The 12552-nt window shown below is 29.5% G+C and overlaps 1 protein-coding gene across 2 annotated transcripts in view; it reads right to left on the reverse strand.

The window, feature by feature from the left end:
• Positions 1–5654: 5654 nt before the first annotated feature.
• Positions 5655–12552, reverse strand: part of LOC145312807 (uncharacterized) — a 28423-nt gene continuing 21525 nt past the window's right edge. Inside the window, exons 5-8 of one of the 2 annotated variants that reach the window (XM_080152045.1) lie at positions 10707–10734; positions 9875–9958; positions 8862–8923; positions 5655–5823 (exon numbers count right to left, since the gene is read on the reverse strand). In XM_080152045.1, the coding sequence (XP_080008171.1) occupies positions 5815–5823; positions 8862–8923; positions 9875–9958; positions 10707–10734 (183 nt within the window). In that variant the 3' untranslated portion in view covers positions 5655–5814. The remainder of the gene's footprint in view (positions 5824–8861; positions 8924–9874; positions 9959–10706; positions 10735–12552) is intronic. The other variant, XM_080152044.1, reaches the window with a different exon arrangement.

The raw sequence follows: 12552 nt of genomic DNA on the forward strand, positions 1-12552 counted from the left end.
GCTGAGCATCCATAGTGTTTAGGTTCATCATTGATGAAGAAATGTTTATGTTTAAACCTTTTCGGTAACTTAATTTGTCTTCCCTGATATGAAGTATTCAAACGGTTTAGTGAATATTCAGATAAAAGAGACTGAACCACTGAACCATTGGATTCTACTCTTTAGGAAATATACCTACTGGTCCTGTGGTGGTTTTAAGCTATTTTCTTGGGGAGTGGGACACCCCCAACCCCCCCCAAAATAAAATTTCCCCGCATTTAAAAAAAAATATTTAAAATAGTGGTGGAGTGGGGGATCTCCAGGTAATAAAAGATGTAATTATACCTCTTGGAACAAAGCCCCTAGAAGCTAGGGGCGAAGCCGCTAGTACTTTTATATAATATACTTTAATTTTTTTCTGTAGCAAAACTAATGTGGTTCACCTTTATATATTTTTCTTTTTTCTTTTTAAAAATTAGATTGAAAATGGGGATGTGAACCCCCCCTCCACCCATCTTAAAGGCCCCTAGAGGCTTCTAAAAATAAAAATTACAAAAGATAAAATTATGACACTATATTGATTTAGTTATGAACAGTTTTTTTTTATATACATTAACATTCTATTAATCATTTAAATTTTTCTTTTTAACATTATTTTTCAGTTTTCTAATTTTTTTTTGCATAAGAGGGATTATTTCAAAGTTTGATAGAAGAGCTTATGAAGACTTTAAATCATGTATGAAGTGTTCGAGTAAAAAATATGCGATGACCAATACCATACAATAATTTAGTGTATTTAAAAAATACATAAAAACTTATCCCTAACTTTAATATTAATGCCATGCATCGTTAGAACAAAATTAATATTTATTCGGCTAAGGATGCGATTCAAAGCTTATACGACTTCTTTTGGTTCAATTTCAAGTAATTCAAGTAAAATAATAGAGGAGCTATATGTAACTCTACCTGGGTGGGATTCTGTATTGACTTTCAATTGGATCTTTGAATATTGGCCAATAGCGTCGGAAATATAAACACAGTTATGTCGCTACAAAAGAGCAGAACGCATTTTCACTACCAGACGAAATATGTCCCAATCACTCGGGCCTGGTGGTTTTCTGGGTTATACATTTATACTTATACATTTATCAATTGCACTGTTGGTGAATATTGATCATCAAAATGTTGGTTTGAATTTTATCTTGAAATAAAGTTGACTTGTAATCAGCAGTAAATTCTCTTCACTTCTGCAACAGTGATGTAGGGGTAGGTAAAAGATAGATAAATTGGTTTAATAATCCCTCCCCTACAATAATACATATAATGTCGGGGAGGGAGCTGACATTAGGCTGTTTATTACACTAGTCCCCATTGTCTTATAATAATGTTTGCTTATTTGTTGCCTTAAAAACCTTGGGAACTATTATTGAATTTTGATTGGTTGGTTCGTGTAGATGAGTGACTAAATGTTTCAATCATTAAGAGGTAGTTATTAATATTATCATTGGTGATATATATCAAATTTATAGACCATTGTCTTTCCCTTTATATCCATGCATTCTGTCCCAGGTATAAGGTATAACCAACAAGTGAAATAAATCTAAAATGATATTTGGGGGGCAAATTGAGAGGTCGTCAATTTTACGATGTGTTGCCCCCCAACGACAGCTGAAAAACACGTATAGGTTTCGTGATTTTTTCCCGAATTAATTTCGTTATTGGTATAAGCTGATTCTGTCCACTTATTTATATCTTTCTATATTGACCTATCCCATTATCTCTGATTTCTCTACAGTAAATTTAGAACATTTAGTGCAAACTCCTGAGAAAATGTATATATGTATTATTTTCTTTTAAGTTATTGGTATATAAATTGATGCAAAACAACTCAATAACAAACTTTGTCCGGTGTGTACGTCGGGAAGTCTGTTCTTGCCGATATTGAGAGAGAAAAAAATTGTCAATTGTTGTTGAAATTGATATTTTAGTCTTAAATAAGTTAAGAGCATAACTGTATAAGAAGGGTTTAATTTTTAAATGCTCAGTCAAAATTCCTTACAGACAGATTTCATGAATTTTTAGGAACCATAATGATACTCTCTTTACTGCAGACAGCTTGTTTTGACTTGATTTGGAATAAATTTTTTATTAAAAAAGAAAGAGAAAAGTGCCTAAACCGTCCTTGGACAAATTTTAAACTTCTTACTAATTATTAGATACACAAACAGACAGACAGAGTGACGGACATCTTGTTACTTTAGTTTAAAGAATTTGTTTCTGTACGCTCAACACTTCCTGAAAGAGGTCGATAAACGATCAACTTTATACAAACAAATAAAAAAAGATTTTCTTGTTTCACTTTATCTTGTTTTCATGGAGATAGGATACTATTTTTTAAGTTTCATTTAGAGTTCAACATCTTGTTTTAGAGGAAAGACTTTTCCACGATTATTAAAATAAAAACCATACAAATAATGTCAGTTTTGTTGACCCGGGCTTTTGGCCCCTCGGGGCTAACAAAATGGTTTTAATCTTATAATTTTTCATTTTAATATCCGCAGAAAGCTGTCTTTAACACATTGACAATAGAATATCAGCTATTCGCACTGTAATAAGTCAATCTTAATAAATAAGACAATAGCCATACATAAATTGATACACCCACCCTATTACGATAAACAAAATTACACATTCTGAAAATCAAAATTATTGTTTAAAAAGTCTTTTCACTATTAGTTTGTATAAATCAATCAAGACTTTGGGTACCATTAGTCCAATGTCCTCAATTTAATGCAACCTTTACTCCTGGCCTTGTCTATAGGAAGAGGAAAACCAGAGGCAAAAGTTAGATAAAAGTATAAACAGTTTGGAGGGTCAAATTGGGACACAGATAAAAAATTGGGACAACAATGAATGGTTATTTCTACAATGATAAGGTTCACATATGTCATAAAATAGGGTAATTGATTTGGAAGATTTCTTTTTAATAGCTCAGATGGTATTACCAAATTATTTTAAACAAGTCCAATGTATTTATGAATTATTAGTTGTTCAGTCCCCAGCCTCTAGGTAAGGACGCTGGAATTTTAAAAAAATAGCCTAAAACCATCACAAGACATTAAAAAGTTTCCCTGAATAGTACAACCAATTCGAACCAGCAATTTTTGAGATCTTCAGCTTCTAAGAAAAAAAAACTTTATAACATTATAAAAGGATAGATTGTCCTTTACCCCCCTTGCTCGATTAAAAATCAATTTGCTTCTATAGTCTTCTAATTAAAATGTAAAATGCCAAACATATATCAATCTACTTAACTTTTTTTCCTAGCGTAAAGAATTTTTGATTATCAAGTTTTATTTTTATTTAATTTTATTACACGAGTCCTAACATATTTTACCTGACTGTAATCTGGAATATAAAGAAACAAACAGAGATTTGTTAGTTGCCAATTACAACAATTACTGGGCCAGAATTACAACAAAGAACCAAATAGTTGGGAGTTCAGGGATATAAGGGGATAAGACAATGGCCGATAAATTGATGTACATTTCCAATGATGATACACAAAATTACCCGTTTCTGTAGTTTACAATCAATGGTTGAAACGATTAGACACCCAACTTAAGAAACCAACCAATCAAAGTTTTAAAAAGCCCCCAAAGTTGTTAAATGTCTCCTCCCTCCCTGATGAGTTGGATGTACTTTCTATACTTTTTATTCACTTGTTTTATAGGGGAATTACTTTTTTTGCGCAAGAAAAGCCTTTAATAGACTTTGTAAACCATTTCTAAGATGTATTGAGATAGGTACAAAGTTTTTAAAGAGTATTTTTTCTTTTAAAAGATTGTTAAGGATTTTAAAGAAAAGTAGATTATATCAAAACGTAAATGAACGTAGTTTGATTTTATTTGACTATGCTTTATACTTTGTATCTATTTCTAACCTTTAATAAAGATAAAATCTTGAAATATTTTTATTTGACTGTTGACACAAGACACACCTTCTAATTAGGCAAACTAAAAAGGTCATTAAAATATCTGGACAATGTATCTACAAGATAATCAAGGTGACAGAAACCCAGTCGTCTGATAATATACACGCAAGTTTTAAAAGTACAAGTAACTAGTTTTGGTTTCAAAACTCTCTTTGCTTAGAACATATTTACAAATTAAACCATTACAAATATTTGTAAAATTTGAGAAAATGTTAAAAATAAGGCAGTAGAGATAAAAAAATTAGATTATATAGTTTATTTTTTATTCCTTTAAATTCATTTTATTTATCGTCTAATTTTCATTTTGAAAAAATAGGTTTCAAAACTTACAATTTTACAAATTTTTAATTGATCCGAAATTTTAAAGTTTTTAACAAAATAGTATTTTTTAATTATAATGTAATGTTCGCTTGTTTTATACTGGCAAGATGTCACTCATTTCATATATTCATTTATTTTTTTATTACTTTACTTGTGAACTGAAACAATTATGAAATTAATAATTTTTGTCCTGTATCAGACGGGAAAATATAATTTAATCTGCTGGAACAATTACTCATTTCCCCCCTGACACAATTCCTCAAACTTTTTCAGGAAATTATTAAATATGTAGCTTATCTATGTTTTTGTCTATCTGTACTTTTCCTCATATTGTGTTTTTCTTGTTTTCAAAAAAGATAAAAAGATTTGATAATTCTGTGAGATAATTTTAAAAAAATTTAGCCATATCTCTTTAGAACAGCCTAAAAACTACCATGGACCAATTCTACACTTTTTTAAAAGTTCAGGAAATCTTGATCTATTTTGATACCATTAGTTTTAAACCAATTAATCAAATCTACGAAGAGGTATTCATCAATTATCGTCCAATGTCTTATTACTTAAAATCTCTGGCTTTGTCAAAGCTTATCTACACACAATTAAGAGGCTTTTAATACATCTATTACATTGAATTAGTTTTTAGCTGAAGAGATTGGGTCTCTTTGGGTACTTTTTATTCTTGTTGCTGAAATTATTTCTGTACAAAAGTAATGTTTTTTAGATAGGGGAATATTACGAAAGAAAATATTTCGCTGAAAATATATGTTTTATATGATTTTTATAAAATGGTCCATTTTTAGATATTTCAGCTACTTTAGCGCGTTTGAATATCTTTGTCAAAATGACAGGCTTAAACACTTGAATATAAATCTATTTATAACAACCTTGCCAACAATTGTAAGATAGAACATAATCATAATTATTCTATCATAACAGACTTAAAGAAATTAAAAAACTATAAACGTCCTAATAACAAAATATTAATTTTTCCCTATTTGAACATTAAATACTTTTAACTAGATCCTATTTATATATTCACCTTATATAGTAGCAATGGAAATTTTTCTCTTTGTAGAAATTTTTAAAGAAAAGCTTAAAAACTCACTCCTTTGTTACATTAAGTAAATGTTTGTTTTACATTATTTCATATTTACGACAAACAATGAATAAATAAGGTGACAAAATATTATATTTATTATTATATTCTTATGGTATAAAATATTTACACATTTAAAATAAATTAATGATAATTTTTCCAACAACAAATTTTCATACTTTAACAATTTTCAATTTAAATGGCGAAAAATTTAGTTACAAATATGGAAAGATTTAGTTTTAATTCAAATATTTTATTCTTATGAACAAAGGCATTTAAAAAAAATAAAAAAAATATGTATTTTTATTGTCAAAAAAAGAATAATAGAAGTTGTTAATAAATATTATTTTCTGATATGAATAGTTCAACTTGACGTTGTGGAGTTTGGAAAAAATTGGATAAAACTGGCATCATCCTCCTGAAATTACACAGTCTAAAGGGAATAGGCATCAGAAATATTAGTAAATCATACTCCTGAAGTTACACAGTCTAAAGGGAATAGGCATCAGAAATATTAGTAAATCATACTCCTGAAGTTACACAGTCTAAAGGGAATAGGCATTAGAAATATTAGTGAATCATACTCCTGAAATTACATAGACTAAAGGGAATAGGCATCAGAAATATTAGTAAATCATACTCCTGAAGTTACACAGTCTAAAGGGAATAGGCATCAGAAATATTAGTAAATCATACTCCTGAAGTTACACAGTCTAAAGGGAATAGGCATCAGAAATATTAGTAAATCATACTCCTGAAGTTACACAGTCTAAAGGGAATAGGCATTAGAAATATTAGTAAATCATACTCCTGAAATTACACAGTCTAAAGGGAATAGGCATCAGAAATATTAGTAAATCATACTCTTGAAATTACACAGTCTACAAGGAATAGGCATCAGAAATATTAGTAAATCATACCCCTGAACTTACACAGTCTAAAGGGAATAGGCATCAGAAATATAAGTAAATCATACTCCTTAAATTACACAGTCTAAAGGGAATAGGCATCAGGATTAAATATTAGTAATTCATACTCCTGAAATAACATTAAAGGGAGGAGGCATAAACAATATTAGTAAATGATACTCCTAAAATTACATAGACTAAAGGGAATAGGCATCAGAAATATTAGTAAATCATACTCCTGAAGTTACACAGTCTAAAGGGAATAGGCATTAGAAACATTAGTGAATCATACTCCTGAAATTACATAGACTAAAGGGAATAGGCATCAGAAATATTAGTAAATCATACTCCTGAAGTTACACAGTCTAAAGGGAATAGGCATTAGAAATATTAGTAAATCATACTCCTGAAATTACACAGTCTAAAGGGAATAGGCATCAGAAATATTAGTAAATCATACTCTTGAAATTACACAGTCTACAAGGAATAGGCATCAGAAATATTAGTAAATCATACCCCTGAACTTACACAGTCTAAAGGGAATAGGCATCAGAAATATAAGTAAATCATACTCCTTAAATTACACAGTCTAAAGGGAATAGGCATCAGAATTAAATATTAGTAATTCATACTCCTGAAATAACATTAAAGGGAGGAGGCATAAACAATATTAGTAAATGATACTCCTAAAATTACATAGACTAAAGGGAATAGGCATCAGAAATACTAGTAAATCATACTCCTGAAATTACACAGTCTAAAGGGAATAAGCATACAAAATATTAGTAAACGGTATTTCTAAAATTACACAGAATAAAGGGAATAGGCATCAGAAATGCTTGTAATTTAGTGCTCTGAAATATCAGATACGAAAAGGAATGGTTAGAAACGAATAATTATCTACACTACATCTAGATAGAGACCTAATCTATCCAAAAAGGGATAAACCTACAACTATTTAAAACTAAATATAACAGAAAACACTTCATTTAAGGGAACTATCCCCTTTTACTATCCTTTACATCATAATTGTTTGTCTGACGGTGATTTCCCTCAAAGTGCCTTGCGAGCAAAGAATATACAATTCCCCCCCCTCCACCTCCAAAAACTATCCTTTCCCCTTTTTTTTCAAATATTTTTGAGAGGTTCTGTGCACAATTTAGCATTTCAGGGAAAACTGCCGGTCTGTCTATTACTTTTACGATAAATCTCAAAGAATAACCTGATACAAAAAAAAGGTTTAGTCATAAAATCTACCGGCTTTGTTAACTTTCCATTATTATCCATACTTTTTATAAAATTATCATAAATCAATAAAAAAAATGTATAATGTATAAATTTTGAGAAAATTATTACAAAGAACACCTGTGCAGTATTGGCAAAACATTAATATATTAATGTGCTAGATTTCACATGAAATTTTTTTCCCTTTTTTAAATATTTCATGAGAAAAGGTGTAAATTTTATTGAAAATGAAAATGATTTCATGATAAAATTTGTACTCTAACTTTCTAAGATTGACAATATCCACTTTTATAAGTTCTACACACCAAAGGAAAACCATCTTTTAAAAAACACATACTTAATAAACATTTTATATATACAAAGACTAAGTAGATTCTCAACCAAAACTTTAGATAATAAAGTTCTCTTTAATTATTTTAATACTCTAAAACATTAAAAAAAACATCAATACAGCAATAAAAACTTTAAATTAGCTAATCATTTTTAGGAATGCCTTCAAAAATATCTTCAATTAAAAAAAATATGTTTTTAAAATGCTAAAACATCAGAACTTGTTTGTAAAAACGATTTCAAATCGTTTATATAAAAATGCACAATATTTTTCTTTCCAAAATTGTATGTTGTATTTTTACAATGTGATGTAATATTATAAGATTACTTTTCCAATCCTATCCATCATCTAAACTAGCCATTTACACAAGGAAACACAATATTTTAATAAAATGTATAATAAACATTTTCTTAAAATGCCGGGACAAGCAATTTAAAATTTAATTGATTTGATTTTTGGTTGATATTAAATCTAAGAAAAATATTTATTAGAGACATGTAATCTTTCACATTCTTTGTCCCCTATTCCATCAGAATTGCTAATCATTTAGAAAATGATTTTGTCTTAAAATTTATAGAGAAAAAAAAGTAAAAATGTTTAAAAACAAAAGTGAGGCAGCAGCCAAATCTAAATTATTCGCAGCTGTTTGCAGAAGCTTCATGTCTTCTAGCCCTTAGATACAGCTGCTCTCAGCCGGCGTAGCTGTAAGAAAGCCACAGTCACTAATTTCAATTTACCCAGAGACACAATACAAAATTAATCTCAGTCGTTGCCCTGTGGCTAAAGATTGAATCTTTTTATAATGCCTTCTTATAAAAAATGATGACATACTGGTCTCGCATTGGTCAATTAATTAGTACACTAGACTGTCATTGGTAATTTAGTCTGTGTATTGGCCTATCATTGGTCAATTGCATTGTATGACGTCATTTTTATAGGCACTATAAAGAGCTTCCTACAGATTAAACGTTTGTCAAATAAAATTACCTTCATAATTGCTTCCAACAGATCCGGTGGTATTCTTGCCGTGCCATACATAAATATCAATTCTAATACAGTTTCAAAATAAATAACTTTCTTTTAAGAAACATGGATGACTACACAATGAAATTAAAGCGCAACAAATCAAACAAAGGAAAAAATGATCAAGACTCCTAATATTTGACATTGTGCCTTATTGTTAAAAGAATCAACATTTAAAATTAATCAGGTAAAAGGTGTTAAAATAGTCTTATAACTTTCTGATAATGTTTAAGAACTACGTATAAATTCTAGATAAAACAAAACCTATTTTTTTAGAAATCTTTATACAAAGTTTGAAATCAAAAGGATGATTTTAACTGAAATACTTAAAATTTGAGCTCAACCTAAATGTAAGGAAACTTTGCTTGATTTGAGGTAGAAATATTATTCAAATATAATTTCTAAACTTTAATAAAGTATATCTGTATTTGAATTTGAAAATTAACATATCCCAACTTTGTTGTTATATCAGGGACTTTAGATAATACTAAATCAAAGGAAAACTAGGATGAAAACTTCCATGAAATCGATGAAAATATTCCAAAATAATGCACTAACTTTTGCAGTACTTACAATACATCTTGATAATTGACTGTATCTCCAAACTTGATAAAGAAACACCTACAACCATGTAACATTAGAAAAAGGTAGATCCACAACTTTAGAAATATTACAAAAAGTTTAATTATATTTACTATATCAACGTGGGTTTGTGAGTTCAAGGTGTATATATCTAATCAAAGTGTTTATATCTGCATTAGAAAGTTAAATGTTTGGCAGACAAAGGTGCTACGGTTTTTGTCTGCCCGCCCGTCCGTACGTAATTATTTGGAGGAAATGTTATTTTCTTGGTTGTTATTTAAAATGTAAAGCTAAAATTCCATTTTTTGTGCTCGCTACTTATGAATGTTGTGATCCTTGTTTCATGTTATGCTCATATTACTACTTATGTAACTAAAGAAAGTTAAATATTTTTCCTATAGCAAGGTAGGTACCAGGTAGAGCAAGGAGAAGAAATATCAAAACTATAGATTCTGTTACATGAGACCATGTGTGATCAACTAAAAGAAAAAAAATTAAATTAATATTTAGTGCATTTGCTAAAACCATTCGTTGGACATTTCGTTACTGATAAATGGTAAAGGGCATACAGAGTCTAAGAATCTTTTCTAGACATTAAATAATAGACACTGCAGCGCACTAGAACTTGCACCAGAATTAATATGAATACAGGGGGTCTGAAAAATAATTGTAAGTGAAAATTTTCCCACAACCCACTTCCTTTTTTTCCACCCTTCTTTCCCATTTTCCTTTAGTTACAGTACAAACAAGCTCTACGACTAATTACGCCACAAAAAAATCTAAATTTTCAGCAATATCAAAAGGAATTAATTTGCTGAATCATGGCTACTGATATCATGGTTCTATTGTAAGTGTCTTTTAAGTAAAAGTTATGCCTTAAATATTACAAATTATTCATTACTGTATTTTTTCTAATAAAAAATAGTAGAAAAGATTGTGCACATAGCTGTCTTACTTATTGATTATTTAAATATTTCGTGATAGTCCTCTTTGATAAATGACATAAATTTAATTCTAATTAATGTAAGTTTGATTTTAACAAAGCATTTAATAATTAATATTTGATTAAAGAAAATAAAAATTAATGATTCGCTGGAAAGTGTCATGTTTAACGTCATAGAAATACGCCAAAAAAGGATGGTATGTGAAGTAGAAAAGGAAAAAAGAGATAGATTAAGACTATTTTTATGACGTCACACATGAAACTTTTCATTGCTTCAAAATTACCTCCAGCTTTTGACATCTTCTTCTTCATCTAAAATAAAAGAAAATGTTTATTTTTTTAGCCAGGCCACTCTGTGACTAGTTCAAGTCTGTCCGACTGTCACTCTTAATAAGAAATCATACTGATTTTTAATGAAATCCAAAAACCTAGATATATATGTTTTTTTGTTCTAAGAATAATCCTTTCAGATAAGAAGTTGTTAGGAGAGCGTTATTCTAAATTTTTTTTTACAAAAAACCATGAAATTTAGCGATTTTTTATTTTCCATTTCTTTCGCTATTTATGGATACAACCTTTCTTGTTTTTTTGGCCATAAAATGTAAACTTTTATTTGCATCCTTGTTTATTGAAACAGAGAAGGATAGAAATTGGTTTAGCAAAAAATGCAGAAAAATAATGAAATTTTATTGTGACAGGTGGTAAATTAGGCATTTTTAGTTTGGCCAGGCAGCAGCCTTTGGTACAGTGCATTTTTTAAAAGCGAAGCTTATCTATAATTAGGGTCGGTTCGTCCGTCCGTCCTGGACAGTTAACACTTTCCGTTTTAGAATTGTTCTATCGATTTCGAACTTTGCAAACTTTAAAACATACTAAATTATACTTTTATGACAACATAGGTACAATGTTAAAAGCGAAGCATCTCTATAATCAAGTTCTAAAAATGTAAGTATGTCCTTAAACAGTATCCTGTTTTTAAGAAATAGTTTTACTTAAAATTTTGTTTAGTTAGACTTTTGCTTGTTATTCTTCTTATTCAATTCTGACACTCTACCTAAGTGTTAATGTTCGTTTGTCCTGCCGTTTCAGAGCTTCGCTTTTATCAATGTTGTCATCCTTGTTTACATGTGTTTTCTTCATATAGCTTAAATTTCCAAAAAGCAATGACAATAAAACATATCAGCAATAACAAGTCACAAATATTCGTAAAAAATAATATGCATATAGTGCTTTAACAATGAAGACAAGATCCAAAAAAAGTAGTGAAGTACTATTAAAATCACGGATAGACAAACAAACAAAGTATGTTATTGAATTGTGTTTATACTTTTAAAAGACAGAGAGTATTCATCTTCTGTAGCATTAATAACCTAGCAGCAAAAGTAAGTTATATACTGGATGCACATTTGTTTTTGTAATCTTACAACAAAAATAGCTGTTTATCTTAAATAAGAGCTGAGAAATATCATTTGTTTGGGATGGTTTAAGGCTGGTTTCCTGGTCATACACATAGGTAGAGAAGATTTGCTTAAGAAACAAAAAGTATCCTATTGAAATAGATGCTAATACTTTTGTATCATGAATGGCAATTTGTGATTTTATGAAACAACCTTTTTCATACATCATTTTACCTCTTCTACCTTTTTCCTTAACCTTTTTTTTTCAAAACGGACGGCCCATAAGAAATGCCCTTTATTTACTCCCCTTTTATTCCTTACTTTTCTCCCTCTTTTCACCCTTCATCCAATAACACATTCTATACCAGGCAAAAATTATATGTGGCGTTAAACGAGCAAGATTTTTTTGTTTAAATTTAATGCAAATTTTTCCTGCCTAAACATTGAAACTTGCTATAAAATCTTAATGCTTCGTTTGTAAAATTTTTATACATGTATTAAACCACGACTTAACATAAATTGTAACGGGCGGAAGGGGGGGGGAGGTGGTATTATCCGCTAAAAACTTTCAAACTTCTCAACAACATCGCTTTTCGTACCATGATTCAAAACTCTTATTCTTTAAAAATCGGGAATTTTCTTTAAATTCAAGTCTTAGTAAATGTCTTGCTATTTGTGGGACACACGATCTATTGGAAATTGCAAGGTTTGATGCATTTCACGAATGGGATTT

The sequence above is a fragment of the Acartia tonsa genome, chromosome 2 (assembly GCF_053477335.1).
Source record: "Acartia tonsa isolate MP-2025a chromosome 2, ASM5347733v1, whole genome shotgun sequence".
Lineage (NCBI taxonomy): Eukaryota > Metazoa > Arthropoda > Copepoda > Calanoida > Acartiidae > Acartia > Acartia tonsa.